The sequence below is a fragment of the Eleutherodactylus coqui genome, chromosome 3 (assembly GCF_035609145.1).
Source record: "Eleutherodactylus coqui strain aEleCoq1 chromosome 3, aEleCoq1.hap1, whole genome shotgun sequence".
Lineage (NCBI taxonomy): Eukaryota > Metazoa > Chordata > Amphibia > Anura > Eleutherodactylidae > Eleutherodactylus > Eleutherodactylus coqui.
In genome coordinates, this window is record NC_089839.1 from 65,777,484 (window position 1) to 65,793,192 (window position 15,709).

The following is a 15,709-nucleotide window of genomic DNA, read 5'->3' on the forward strand; positions in this document are numbered from 1 at the left end:
CCGGCTCTAGCTTGGATACAAGATGTGATACAGGCAGGCACGGAGGCTCTAGTACCCTGTTTTACCGCCTCTGACTTGAATGCAAAATATGATCCGGGCAGGCATGGAGACTTTAGTACCCTGTTGTACTGCCTCTAGCTTGCATACAAGATGTGATATGGGTAGGCATGGAGGCACTAGTACCCTGTTGTACCGCCTCTAGCTTAGAGGCAAGATGTCATAAAGGTGGGTATGGAGGCTCTAGTACCCACTTGTACCGCCTCTAGCCTGGATGCAATATGTAATACTAGAGGCATGGAGGCTCTTGTACCCAGTTGTACTGCCTGTAGCTTGAATACAAGATGTGATATGGGTGGGTATGGAGGCTCTAATACCTTGTTGTACCGCCTCTAGCTTGGATACAAGATGTAATATGGCAGGCATGGAGGCTCTAGTACCCTATTGTACTGCCTCTGGCTTTCATGCAAGATATGATACGGGCAGGCATGGAGGCTCTAGTAACCGGATGTACCGGCTCAAGCTTGGATACAAGATGTGATACAGGCGGGCACGGAGGCTCTAGTACCCTGTTTTACCGCCTCTGACTTGGATGCAAAATATGATCCGGGCAGGCATGGAGGCTGGCTCTAGTACCCTGTTGTACTGCCTCTAGCTTGGATGCAAGATGTGATATGGGTAGGCATGGAGGCACTAGTACTCTGTTGTACTGCCTCTAGCTTGGAGGCAAGCTGTCATAAAGGTGGGTATGGAGGCTCTAGTACCCAGTTGTACCGCCTCTAGCCTGGATGCAATATGTAATACTACAGGCATGGAGGCTCTAGTACCCTGCTGTACCACCTCTTGCTTGGTTACAAGATGTGATACAGGCGGGCATGGAGGCTCTAGTACCCTGTTGTACCGCCTCTTGCTTGGATACAAGATGTGATACGGGCGGGCATGGAGGCTTTAGTACCATGTTGTACCGCCTCTAGCGTGGATGCAAGATATGATATGGGGGGCATGGAGGCTCTAGTACCCTATTGGGTCACCACTTGCCTGGATACAAGATATGACATGAGTGGGCATGGAGGCTTTGTACCCTGTTGGGCCGCTGCAAGCCTGAATACATGCTGGGATACGGTTGGGCATGGAGCTAAACAGGCTCCTAATGTTATCCTGGGGCACATTTGCTCACAGATGTTGGGCCTCTAGATCCTGCACACTTGTAGGCTGCTGAGGTTGATGTTCCAGCTGGTCCCATAAATTCTCAATCAATAATAATTCTGCCAACGAGGTAAGCTAAGGAAGTGTGGCAATGTTGTGAGGACATTCCTGTGACATCCCTGTGTAGCATTATCCTGCTAGAAAATACCTCTTGGAAGCCACCATGAGAGGAACACATGTGGCTGCAGGATGTCCTGAACATATCACTGAACTGTCATTGTTCCCCGTACCACTACTAGGGATGACTGACTGTCATATGTGATGGCCCCCCCAGACTATCAAACACGCAGTGGTGCAGTGTGCCGCTTCACATCAAAGGCAGGATTGAAACGCTCACCACGAGGCCTCCATACATGAACAAGACAACTGTGTAGCAGTCCAGATTTCTCGTTCTCAGTAAACATGAAATACATGATGTTATAGCAAGCTTTAGAACCTACTCAGGGTTCTTCCTCAGGCAGAGGAAGACTTTTAAGTAAGATAGCAAGCTTTCGAAAACATCATATTTTTTTCTTAGCATTAAAAGGTATCATATCTGCAAGATTACTTGGTTTCTCTTGCTGAGAACAATCACATTTTGCTCTACTGGTGATCACGGTGCCAAACTTTTTTTCCCCTGGTTTCTCGTTCATGAAACCACTGCAAACAAAAGCAACGGAGTTGGGGTATTAATGACAGAACACGTAATGGGCACTATGACACCAAACTTCCTTCTGCTGAGCGCCTGTAAATGGTCCGGACAGAGACAGGGTTCTGTAATGAAGGTGCCACCTGTGTCTAAATGGTGGACAATGAAGCTATAGGAGCCCCTCATGATTGCTGGTGGATTAAATCATCTTCTGTAATGGTGGTTTTTCTGAGCCCTCCAGTGTCTGTTCGCTGTGTTTGCCTTCACATAATCACTGCACCCAACACATTCTAACAGCTTGGCCTAGATGGCCGGTAATTTGTTGAAACAACCATCCTGCTATTCTCATTCCAATAATGCATCTCCTCTCAAAATGTCTTTAAGTGCGTCGTAGAGGCATGTCTAGCAGTCAACAATCTCTCAACGGAAGGTCCACTACACAAAAATAGCCTCCGGGAGCCTTTTTATCGGGAAATATGGGAAGCACTTTGATGACCCCTGGTGTTAAAACCCAGTGTCTAATCAGACCACAGCTGTTATCATTTACATATCAGCCTGAAACAAAATTGCATGCTGAGTTTTGCATCAATCCGACATATCTATCTGAGTGCATTATTATTATTGTCATTGAGTGGATTAGTTAGAGTAAAGAGCAGCTATAAAGAGTATCCTGACATAGAGGACCAAGATGTCACTGAATTACACAGACAGTCCATAGATTTCATTGAGATCTGTGTAATGCTTTATTTCACCAGTGGAGGTGCTGCAGGGAAATTGAACACTTGATAATGGGTTCCCACACAGATTGCAGCTGATCACTGTGGCTCCCAGCAGCAGAAAACCCTGTAATCAGCTTTCTTATTGGGACAACCTTCTAACAAAAAGTTATTTATGAAAGCGGACAACCCTTTTTTAATGTCACGCGTACTATAATTGGAGGTAGTTATTTTGTTATACCAACTAATTAATGCATTGCTTCGTTAGGCCTGGTATATTTTCTGAAACTTTAAGGACAAATAGATTGACAATTGTCTGTATTCTTTCTATATTGATTCTAGTTAATAACAGCCCCATAGGTGTAACGTATATGAAGATATAGACCACATTCACATCTGATTTGGTCGTCTGGTATTCTTTCTGTTGCTTAGCTCTGTTGTAGGATACGAACAATGAAAATACTATTGGATTTGGTACATGCCGGACCTGAACAGCCACAGACGGACCCTAATGATTAGAATGGGGTCCGTCCGGCTGTCGGCATGCAGCCCAAAATGTTTCTGGAAAAAATAGCGCAGCCAAATAGGAGCATGCCAAATCTGTGTTGGTCTTCAATGCAGATGTGAATGTAGCCTTAGGGTGACTACCCACTAGCTTTTTTTTTCTGCTGCAAATTTGCTCCTATTTTTTCATCCAATTGTCAATGGGACTTCCTAATGTTAAAATCGCAACACAACTTTGCGTTTTAAACATTAGAAAGTCCCATTGACAATTGGAAGAAAAAATAGGAGCAAATTTGCAGCAGAAAAAAACCCGCTAGTGGGTAGTCACTAGAGATGAGCGAGCGTACTCGGAAAAGCACTACTCGCTCGAGTAATTTCCTTTATCCGAGTATCGCTGTGCTCGTCCCTGAAGATTCGGGTGCCGCTGCGGCTGACAGGTGAGTCGCAGCGGAGAGCAGGGGAGAGCGGGCGGGAGAGAGGGAGAGAAAGATCTTACCTCCGTTCCTCCCCGCTCTCCCTTGCAGCTCCCCGCTCCGTGCCGGCAGCCGAATCTTCAGGGACGAGCACAGCGATACTCGGATAAAGCAAATTACTCGATCGAGTAGTGCTTTTCCGAGTACGCTCGCTCATCCCTAGTAGTCACCCTTACATGTAGATGTGCTAGGATGTAGAAGATACTGTATAGTAATATATTCTTATTTTTCCCCCAATACAGTTCATGCTGCTCCACTCGATAATGGAATGCGTCAGGAAGAAATGGTACGTTACTGCACTTGTTTTTTTTTTACCTGCATTGCTATTTTCCAACTTTGATAGAACTTCTAAATATATAACCTTAGTGCATGGATAAAAATACCACAGATACTAAGATACGTAATAACAGCCAGTTTTTTCAGTCAAAATTTATTTAAACCCCTTAATGATCAGGATGTTTCGTTCCTAAAGGGCTGGACACTTTAACGATTTTACACATGTGTTGGTTTTAGGGTGGCTTCCGACGAGCGTGTATTTTGTGCGTGCATATACATGCACAAAAACACGCGTCTGTTAGCCCCAATGCATTCCCTATGGTGTATGCACATGTCCGTACTTTGCAGGTGCATGCCTGCAAAGATAGGACATGCGTGCACCATAGTGAATGCACGCATTGTTTTCAATGGAGCCGCAGCTGCTGACGGCAGCTCCATTGAAAACAATGGTCTGCCGGCACCCCTGCATTCTTTTTTAGGGAAGGGCTTTACATATAAGCCCTTCTCTAAAAAAACAAACATTTTTGTGTAAAAAAATATATAAATAAAAAATAAACTTACCTGTCCGCGGCTGAGCCCTGGCAGCTGAAGCAAGGTTAGTATCTATTTGTTTTGTTTTTTACAGCACTTTTACTGGATTTTCAGGGAAGGGCTTATATTTAAAGCCCTTCCCTGAAAGCAATTGACGGGGTGCCAGCGGCAGAATCCTCTACCACATATGTGTGACAGCTGCAGTAGAGAATTGAAGAATTCCTCTGCTGCATCTGTCACAGATGTGGCAGATGTAGCAGCAGGGAATTCTTTTTACTAGTGGGGATGAAGGAAACATCTCCTGCATGCGGCAAATGTGTTCTTCATCCCTGCGTGGGACACAGCAGGGGCAGAGGGTAAGTTTATTTTTTATTTTAGTTTTTTTACACTAAAACGTTTGTTTTTCAGGGAACTGCTTATATGTCAAGCTCTTCGCTGAAAAATAGTGCAGGGGTACCGGCAGCCAATGGTTTTCATTGTGTTTCAGACGTCTCGATATATAATTTTATTTAGTTGCGGATTACAGGGCAGATATGATGACAGTTTAGGTTGGTGTGGATGGTGAGTTTTATTTTTGTATTTGACATCATATGAGACCTCTAGGACATTCATAATGTCAATTTTTTAATTTCAGAGTTTTTCACTGTAATTGGGGCAGCCATTGGAATAGCATCCAGAGGAGTCTTAGTTACAGCGGAAACATCCACCTATAGTGACAGCAGTCACTAGCAGAGCCGGGCTGGGGTCTGCTAAGACCCAGCAGCTCTGCCATGCTAGGGTTCATCGGCGATGATGTGATCGCAGGGTCCAATAGAGGAAATGCCACTTCCTCTCTTGACTACGTGTAAAAGAGATAGCAAAAGCAGTTATAAACCACTTCTGTCTTCTCTTCTAGATCCTCAGCTGCCTCTGACAGTCGAGCACCCAACCTGCTCCTGCTAAATTTCAAGAGCAGGAGCTTTAATCCCGCACCGTATATTTATGGTGGCACGGGATCAAAGCCCAGGACCCAGCACTTGGCTCTTATCGGGTCAATATGAGAAGATGTATGTTACTGATATATTTGCAGATGGGGCACACAGGCTACTTTAGCACAGGGGCTCTCAGTTGTCTGTGTCTGCCCCTGCTATACGCTGTATATACAAGCAATCTAAATTAGCATTTGTGTCCCATGGCACATCCTCATGTCCAACCTTCATTATGTTAATCTCATCTTTGTTTCCTACTAGACTATGCTGCCATATGCACACGTCAAGCTTGCTACAGTAGGTCTGCTAAAATAAATGTCTCCTCAAATATACTTTATCTACTCTAGTGTTAACATTTCTCATTCCCCTTACAAGCTGTAGATGAATTTGTGTAGCCAGAAATGTGTCATTTTCCTTCCCTCTACTAGTTTCTGCTGTGCTTTATTGTTGCCTTCCGGGGCCATGGCCAACAACTTCCTTCACCTCTTCCTTCACCTCTTCCTTCTGGTTGTTGGTGGTACTGTCACCCTTCTCATGATATCAGCGGCAGACATCACATTTTCCTGGGTCAAAGGCCATCTGTAACTTCCACCCATAGGGTTCATATGTATGCATGGCCTGCCTCTTAAACGGCAGGCCAGCTTTCCTGTCCCAGGCCAATCCTGAGAGGTCTTCATTTATTTAAGGCCCTCCCACTAGAGTGTGCTTGAGCAATTAGTCTTTCTAGTATACAAAGGTGCTATATTGTCCTGACAGTCCTCCTGGTTTTGATCTATGCCTGTTTCACTCAGTTTTCCCATCTTCTCCACTCCTGACCTTGGCTTATTTATTGACCACACTTACTCTGTTTGCTGGCCTGACCCTTGGCCTCATTCATCATTATGCCAGAATTCCTCCTGCCCTGACCTTGGTTCTCTTCTGAAGCCAAGTCTCTGCTTCTTGGTACAGCATTAAAGTAACCCTGACCAGTCTGTATCAGCTGCCACATAAGCAAGACTACTTCTGGGAAACAGGCTGTGCTTTCTGCAGCAAAGACCGATTCCAATTTATTAAGGTTAAAAGGTGAGAATCAGGAGCCCCCAAGTGCTGTTCTTGGATCTATTCCTAAACCAAATTGGTTTTGTGATCAAATGAAATGTCTCCACCAGTTCTCTCTCCCACCTACCCTGGTTGTTAGTTCACTGAAGCACTGAGTGAATACAGACAGAGTATAGGGTAATACAGACTATCACATATAGTACAATGATTCATGTGTTTACATGTACTACTCATTTATAAAAAAAATTATGAGGATAGGTATGCTTTAATGTAGGGCTGCCTCTGCACAATCATTGGTAAGTTCTGCCTGGTTGCTAGACGTTAGAGCCAATCCTCAAAATGGTGCCTTTACTTCCTGTCCACCCTCTGCGAGCAGGCAAAGCAGGAAGGCAACTCACCACCCACACCAACCTCTTTCCCACCACTACTGCTGCAAAACAAACTGGAAGCAGCAAGAAGCCGAGGTGCGGACTGGTTTATGGGGGAAGAGGGGTGGAGAATAGACAGGGACAGGGTGTCGGCTCAGCAGCAGATACTGAAGCTACTCAGCCCTTGCACTCAGCCAGTTTCCCCATATAGTAATGCTCTCTCATATCAGGGATAAGTAACTGTGCATGGTGACTGTCGCATTAGTCCATTTCTTACAGTAACTGAGTGCTTTTATCAGTGTTAGAAATGACAGAAGAGCCCTGTGTGGTGCACAATGCTAAGGCAGCAGAAATGCAGTCCTAAGCTCTCACTCACGAACTGAAGGTTGTGAGTTCAATCCCCAGTTGGTTCAGGTAGCCGGCTCAAGGTTCACTAATCCTTCCGAGGTAGTAAAATGAGTACCCAGGTTGGTGGAGGGTAATAAATAAATTACTTGAAAGTGCTATGAAATAAGTTAGCACTATACAAATAACAAGATTTTTTTCTTCATTTAAATGAACTGATGCGACAGATGCACTGCATGTGCACTCAGCCCTGGACTAAATGATTCTTTCTGTGTGTTATCTGTCAGAAAATTGCAGATAAGTCTTGGTGTAATGCAGAACTACTGAACCTTTCACTAGTTCTGTATTGCACAAAGGCTTACCTGCCATCTTAGTTATATTGCATGCCGTGAGAGGTTCATCTATGGCTAGGTAAATGGGACGGTCAACTGCCCAATCAGTTAATTTATTAGGACACTTTCAATGTAGAAGAACCATAACCAAAATCCAGATAAAATTCTACGTCAAAAACTGCATCAAAATCCACACAATTTTGACACCAATTTTGATGTGGATTCGCAGGAGACTTCACTCCTTCAATTGAAAGGGTGAAATCTCAAGTGAATCTGCATCGAAAACAGCACCAAATGGTGTGGATTTTGCCACAGATTTTGGTGCAGATCCAAACTAAAATTCACATTTGAGGTTCATGAAACCACTGCACCTTTTTTTTGATTTGACATTTGCACTCGACCCAAGTGGTAGAATTAGCACAGATCTGTTTCTCATGAATCTACAGCAACTAATAACTTCTTCCTTTGGGACCATCTGCACCCATTTTCTCTACATAGGGATGTACCTACAAGACAATATCTATGCACCAGAAGAAATTGTTCTGATGATACATGTTTTAAAAGGGAATGTGACTTGCTATTTGTCAGATTAAGAGAGGAGGATATCCCACCAATATCCTCAAAAAGGCTTATAGAAAAGCAAAATCGGAGGACTGTGACAAAATTCTGTCTACTGACAGAGATCCCCACCACCAAAAAAAATAATTAGGTGTATTGGAACATGTCCAGTCAAGTATGTAACATCTTGAGTAAATACTGGCCCATTCTCCTCACCGTCCCACATTTAAAATATATTATTACAGAATATTTCAGTATCACCTACAGAAGAGTTCCTAACTTATAAGATATGCTAGTATAAAGTTACTTATCACCACATATAACAGGGTCTGATCAAAGAATGAACCCACATGTGGGTTTTTACCCCTGTGGTAACTGCACATTTTCCCCTTATGTTATGAAATCCACTACATTTACCAGCCCAGTGGATTATAAGTCACATACCACCAGACAGTGCATTAATTAACACGACACATATCTAAACTTACCTCAGTAAGAACGAGAGCTGACACTGTAGTAAATAGGGAAATCAAGAACATGTATGGCGGTAATATTGAGTTCTTAAATTTTGGGGACTCTGTTTTGTGAAACTTGGGTCTCAAGCTGGGAACATACTCTACTTTGTATGCTCCACTGTCCTATACTGGTCCTTCACACACCCAGCGCTCTACTGAGCATTTCCTTTGTTCTATACTGGTCCCTGACACACCCGATGCCCACTGAGCATGTCCACTGTCTTATTCTGGTCCCTGGCACACCCAATGCCCACTGAGCATGTCCGCAGTCCTATACTGGTCCCTGACACACCCAATGCTCTACTGAACATGTTCTCTCTTCTATACTGGTCCCTGATGCACCAAATGCTCACTGAGCATATTCTCTGTCCTATACTGGTACCTGATAAACCCAATGCTTCCTGAGCATGTTCACTGTCCTATACCAGTCCATGACACACCCAATGCTCTACTGATCATGTCCTTTATCTTATACTGTTCATTGACACACCCAATGCCCATTGAGCACAACCACTGTCCTATATTAGTCCATGACACACCCAATGCTCTCCTGAGCATGTCCTCTATGCTATGCATGTCCATTAACCTATAATAGTCCCTGACACACCCAGCACTCTACTGAGCATGTCCTCTATCCCATTCTATTCCTTGACACACCCAAAGCCCACTGAGCATGTTCGCTCTCCTAGTCTCGATACACCCAATGCTCTATTTAGCATTTGCTCTATCCTATACTGGCCCATGATAAACCCAATGCTCACTGAGCATGTCCATTACTTATACTACTCCCTGACACACGCAGCACTCTACTGAGCATGTCCTCTATCCTTTGCTGGTCCCTACACATGCAATGCTCACTGAGCATTTCCACTGTCCTATACTGGTCCCTGACACACCCAATGCCCACTCTGCATGTCCTCTGCCCTATACTGGTACTTGATAGACTCAATGCTCACTGAGCATGTCCTCTGTCCTATACTGGTCCCTGACACACACAATACTCACTGAGCATGTCCAGTCTCCTGTACTGGTCCATGACACACCCAATGCTCTACTAAGCATTTCCTCTATCCTATACTCGTCCCTGATAAACCCAATGCTTACTGAGCATGTCAGCTGTCCTCTACTGGTCCATGATAAACCCAATGCTCACTGAGCATATCCATTAACATATACTAATCCCTGACACACAGTGCTCTACTGAGCCTGTTCTCTATCCTATACTAGTCCCTGAGACACCCAATGCCCACTGAGCATGTCCACCCTTGTATACTGGTCCCTGACACACCCAATGCTCTACTGACCATTTCCTCTAGCCTATACTGGTCTTTGATAAACCCAATGCTCACTGAGCATGTCCGCTGTCCTATATTGGTCCTGACACACCCAATGCCCACTTGGCATGCTCTGTCCTATACTGGTACCTGATAAACCCAATGCACACTGAGCATGTCCGCTGCTGTATACTATTCCATGACACACCCAATGCTCTACTGAGCATGTCCTCTATCCTATACTCGTCCCTGATAAACCCAATGCTTACTGAGCATGTCAGCTGTCCTATACTGGTCCATGATAAACCCAATGCTCACTGAACATATCTATTAACATATACTAATCCCTGACACACAGCGCTCTACTGAGCCTGTTCTCTATCCTATACTAGTCCCTGATACACTCAATGCCCACTGAGCATGTCCACCCTTGTATACTGGTCCCTGACACACCCAAAGCTCTACTGAGCATTTCCTCTAGCCTATACTGGTCTTTGTTAAACCCAATGCTCACTGAGCATGTCCGCTGTCCTATATTGGTCCCGACACACCCGATGCCCACTTAGCATGCTCTGTTCTATACTGGTACCTGATAAACCCAATGCTCTACTGAGCATGTCCTCTATCCTATACTAGTGTTGACACACCCAATGCCCACTTTGCATGTCCTCTGCCCTATACTGGTACTTGATAAACTCAATGCTCACTGAGCATGTCCTCTGTCCAATACTGGTCCCTGACACACACAATACTCACTGAGCATGTCCAGTCTCCTGTACTGGTCCATGACACACCCAATGCTCTACTGAGCATTTCCTCTAGCCTATACTCGTCCCTGATAAACCCAATGCTCACTGAGCAGGTCCGCTGTCCTATATTGGTCCCGACACACCCAATGCCCACTTAGCATGCTCTGTCCTATACTGGTACCTGATAAACCCAATGCGCACTGAGCATGTCCGCTGCTGTATACTATTCCATGACACACCCAATGCTCTACTGAGCATGTCCTCTATCCTATACTAGTCCTGACACAACCAATGCTCACTGAGCATGTCTGCTCTCTTATACTAGTCTCTGACACACCCAATGCCCACTGAGCATGTCTGCTGTTCTATACTGTTCCCTGACACACCCAATGCTCTACTGAACATGTCCTCTATCTTATACTGGTTCCTGACACACCTAATGCTCAGTGAGCATGTCTGCTGTTCTATACTGGTTCCTGACACACCTAATGCTCAGTGAGCATGTCCTTTATCCTATATTGGTCCATGATAAACCCAATGCTCACTGAGCATGTCCATTAACCTATACTAATCCCTGACACACCCAACACTCTACTGAACATATCCTGTATCCTATACTAGTCCCTGACACAATGAATGCTCTACTGAGCATGTCTTCGATCCTATACTTGTCTCTGCTCACTAAGTATATCCTGTATACCATACTGGTCCCTAACACATCCAATGCTCACTAAGTATACCCTATATACTATACTGGTCCCTGTCACACCCAATGCTCACTAAGTATGTCCTACATACAATACTGGTCCCTGTCACAACCCACGGAGTATGTCAGCTGTCCTATATTGGTACCTGATGCATCCAATGCTTTACTGTGCATGTCCGCTGTCCTATACTGGTCCCTGACACAGCCAATGCTCACTGAGCATGCTCTGGTGGTGCTCTTGAATTGAGCATCAGGGAATGACTACAAATGGTGGACTGTGCTGTCCATTACAAATGGCAAGCACAGATAATATCTCCTTATTGGATGTCACTATGTATGCGATCCCATTGGAGGTTGGATCATTTGTCCTGGTTATTTGTGACTTAAAGGGGTTGTCCCGCGAAAGCAAGTGGGTCTATACACTTCTGTATGGCCATATTAATGCACTTTGTAATGTACATTGTGCATTAATTATGAGCCATACAGAAGTTATCAAAAGTTATTCACTTACCTGCTCCGTTGCTGGCGTCCTCGTCTCCATGGTTGCCGTCTAATTTTCGCCGTCTAATGGCCAAATTAGACGCGCTTGCGCAGTCCGGGTCTTCTTCTCTTCTCAATGGGGCTCCGTGTAGCTCCGCCCCGTCACGTGCCGATTCCAGCCAATCAGGAGGCTGGAATCGGCAATGGACCGCACAGAAGAGCTGCGGTCCACGGAGGTAGAAGATCCCGGCGGCCATCTTCAACCGGTAAGTAAGAAGTCACCGGAGCGCGGGGATTCAGGTAAGCGCTGTGCGGTGTTCTTTTTTAACCCCTGCATCGGGGTTGTCTCGCGCCGAACGGGGGGGGGATTGAAAAAAAAAACAACCCGTTTCGGCGCGGGACAACCCCTTTAAGATCTGTCATCTGGCACTGTTTTAATCATAACCCTGTTCTTTTACCTGATGATGCCTAGTTAGGCAAAACATGTCAGAGAGACTTGTGGTTACATTTTAGCTCAGGACTTTCCTGCTGCTCCATATATATACATGTGCGTATTGCAGCCGGCGTTCAATCCCTACATATTCTAGCATGATAACAGTCAGCTTGACGACCTACCAATTTCTATATCATCGCGGCATGTTCTATGATGATCCATGAATACTTTAGTCTGTAGGAGCTGCAGTTGTCTTGTCATTTTAATATTTCCGTACGTGTTTTATTTCACTTATATAATAAAGGTTATGTTTTACTTCGGTGGGGGTTATAACCAACAGGCTTTTCACTCATTCACATAGCTTTTTAACAGAATGTTTTGCATGGCCCATATAGGACTCTCTACACCCCATATGTCAAACACAATGCCCACGGGCCGAATTTGTCCTGCCGCTTCATGTATTTTGCCCACTAGCCATGCATTAAACCAGCGCCCGCTGCGCTTGTAATTACAGGCTAAGCTCCCATTAATTTCAATGAGAGCTGAGCTTGCAATTACGAGTGCCGGATGCTACACTGGGCTCAGAGCAGCGGCTTCCCCTCTGACCTGGGTATATCCCGGCATACAATGCTTGGATAACCTCTTTAAAGGAATTCTGCTAACATGTAATGCAAAGTCTGTTACTAGTGATGTCTGAGAGATCAGCGGTCACAGACTGAATAGCGGCTGCCACCAGACCGGAGTGGCAGGTGAGATGAGTGTAATACCTGTAGGGATGTTACCTGATCAGAGGCCAATAGGGGAGGTTTGCTATTAGCCCCTGGCCTCCGAGTATTCGTGCACGCAAAAAAGGAACGCAGAAATGGTGCGCAAATATGTAGCCAATCCAATGGCCGATTGCAGTGCATAATATGCACCAACATAGGTAATGCTATGCATTTTTTCATGCAATTGTGCATTACGTGAAAAAGAACGGTTATGTGAACGAACCCATTGAAATCAATGGGTTCTATTCACTACCTATTATGCACGCAAATACGCTCCTGTGAACGAGCCCCTCTATACAATTATAATTGGTCTTGAAGGCAACCTAAGGCTGATGTTTTCCACTTCTGCGCTATACCCTTGTGATGCTCTCCAGACTCTTTTACCATTGATAGTCATGACTAAGTGCGACTACATTTATCTCCGAGTGTAGGCAAGCCTCATAGCAGCTGCTCCAATTGTAGTTACACTAATGGACCCATGGCTCTTGCTCACAATTATGACATAATACAGGGATAATCTACACAATTAAGTTGCAGATCAATCAATCATGCCAACACTGCTGTCACAGGAATGGAATAATGCACATAGTGAGCTCAAAGTACAGGGATAATGTACATAGTGACATCCCAGCATAATGCAGAACGTTGCAGCTCCTATACAAAAGTTGCTACCATTTTTTGATAGTAAATTGTATATTCATTCTTTTATTTTACAAAAGCCTGTCCGCCATAGAAGTGTCAATATCCAACAGTGGTTTTGCTGATTACATTCCTCGTATTATTACACCCCTCTATGAACACTTGTGTTGCTTTCATAGTTAGTTGTGAGAAGTTAATATCTTTCTGTTCATCCGAGTTTCCACCTAATCCTTATCTGCTCTGACCTACTATTACGTGTGATGATTTGAACCGCACACAATTTACTCTCCAATGATCCATCATTGACCTGAGATGAGAAGATTCTCACTAGAAATAAACAAGGACAAGATATTAGAAGGTGACACCATGACCTGAGCTCGTCAGAGTAATGAGCTGCAATCCACTCTGATAAATAGGGCAAACACAGGATGGAATAATGTGATTTCCATCGTACCCATGAGTTACGTAAATCTGCTACAAAAGTTGGACACTTCATTATTTTAACTTGAAAGAAAAAAACCCCATAAAATTATAGTCCATCATGTAGGTAGAATATAGATTGTGTACAAATAATACAAATGCTATTGAAAATTAAAGGCGTATTCTGGTCTATTCTGTGGAAAGGTCATCAGTAGTTGATGGATGGGGGTCCAACACTTGGGTCCACTGCACACCATGCTTCCTCTGACCATTAATGATGACATCCGGTGGACTGGACGATTGGCTGATGGACAGGGTTCCCAAGCAACGGACCCCCATCCATCAACTCCTGATGACCTATCCAGGGAATAGCTTTCAGTTAAAATAGACTGGAGTACCCCTTCAAGAGAAGGCATCAAATAGGAAAAAAAATTTAAAAGGTTTATCCAGGACTAGAAAAAAGGATCTGATGTTTTTAAAGAAACAGAACCACGTCTGTCCATGGGCTATGTCTGACATCGCAGTTTAGCTCCATTCATCTGAATGGGAATAAGATCAGTCTTCTCAAGACTGAATTATAACTGGTACTGGTTACAAGCACGTTAGCTATATTTTTAATGTCCAGGTGTACCCCTTTAATAGCACCCATATGAATGAGTCAGTTTTGGTTTTGTTACTACAGTATCCCACCAAAAGTAATTGGACACCTGACAAGAATAAAAAGTAGTAGTCGTTTCCATATGTTAATACTTAGTGGGGCCCCCTTTGGCCCTAATGACATCGGATACTCTCCATGACATACTTTCTATTAACATCTGATATACTTCAGCTAGTATTTCCCTCTACTCATTGTGCAAACATCTTGCGCTTTCTCTCAAAGAAGATGAACGCTGTTCATATTTTCTGATCGAATGTTCCGATTCATCCCAAAGATGTTCAGTAAGGTTCAGGTCATGACTGTGCAGCCAGTCCAATCGTGGAACATCCAAATCCTCAAACCAACGTAAAGTGGCGTTGGATTTGTGACAAGGCACGTTGTCTTGTTGGAAGTATTGCTGACCATTCCCAGAGTATTACCACATCGTCGGGAGCTCATTATTGTCTACAATGACAAGGTACACCTCCATGTTCATGGTTCTTGCCACTACAATCAACAGACTGAGACCATGCCACGTAACGCATCTGCAGACCATAACAGAACCTCCACCGTACTTAAATGTTGGCATAACACACTCAGGCAAAAGGCGTCCCCAGGGCTCCTCCACACCCAGGTACCTAGATGGGCCAATGCATCTTTTTTGAGGGAACTCACCAGATGTTTGTAGGATGATGGGAGGGAAATAACAGCTGAAGTGTTTTAGACATTAGCAGAAAGTATGTCATGGTGAGTATCCGATGTCGTTAGGGCCAAAATAGGTCCCACAAAGTATTAACATATGTAAATAAATACTACGTTTGATTATTGCTCAGGTGTCCAATTATACTTCTATGCTCTCTACGGGAGGACCTTTACTCCAGTTTCTCCAATTAGTCTATTGACAATTAAGCCACATGCAGCTGCCATAAAGCAAACACCCTACTGCAGCATCTATATAGACAATAGTGTTGGTTTCCAATATGGCCGCCCTCAGTGAAGTTTTTAAAAGAGGAGAAAAAAATACGGTAACAATAAAAAAAAACACATTATTTCTCTTCTATTGACTCCCATCTAATTAAAGGGATGTGCCAAGTTATAAAGTTATCCCCTATTCAAAGGGTATCCATCAGTTACTGAGTGAATGGAGTG

At 44.2% G+C, this 15,709-nt stretch overlaps 1 protein-coding gene across 1 annotated transcript in view; it reads left to right on the forward strand.

Moving 5' to 3' along the window:
* The window catches only part of CHGB (chromogranin B), a 54,287-nt gene that overhangs the window by 12,097 nt on the left and 26,481 nt on the right, over window positions 1-15,709 (forward strand). The window contains exon 2 of the mRNA XM_066595674.1: window positions 3,767-3,810. Within this exon, the coding sequence (XP_066451771.1) occupies window positions 3,767-3,810 (44 nt within the window). The remainder of the gene's footprint in view (window positions 1-3,766; window positions 3,811-15,709) is intronic.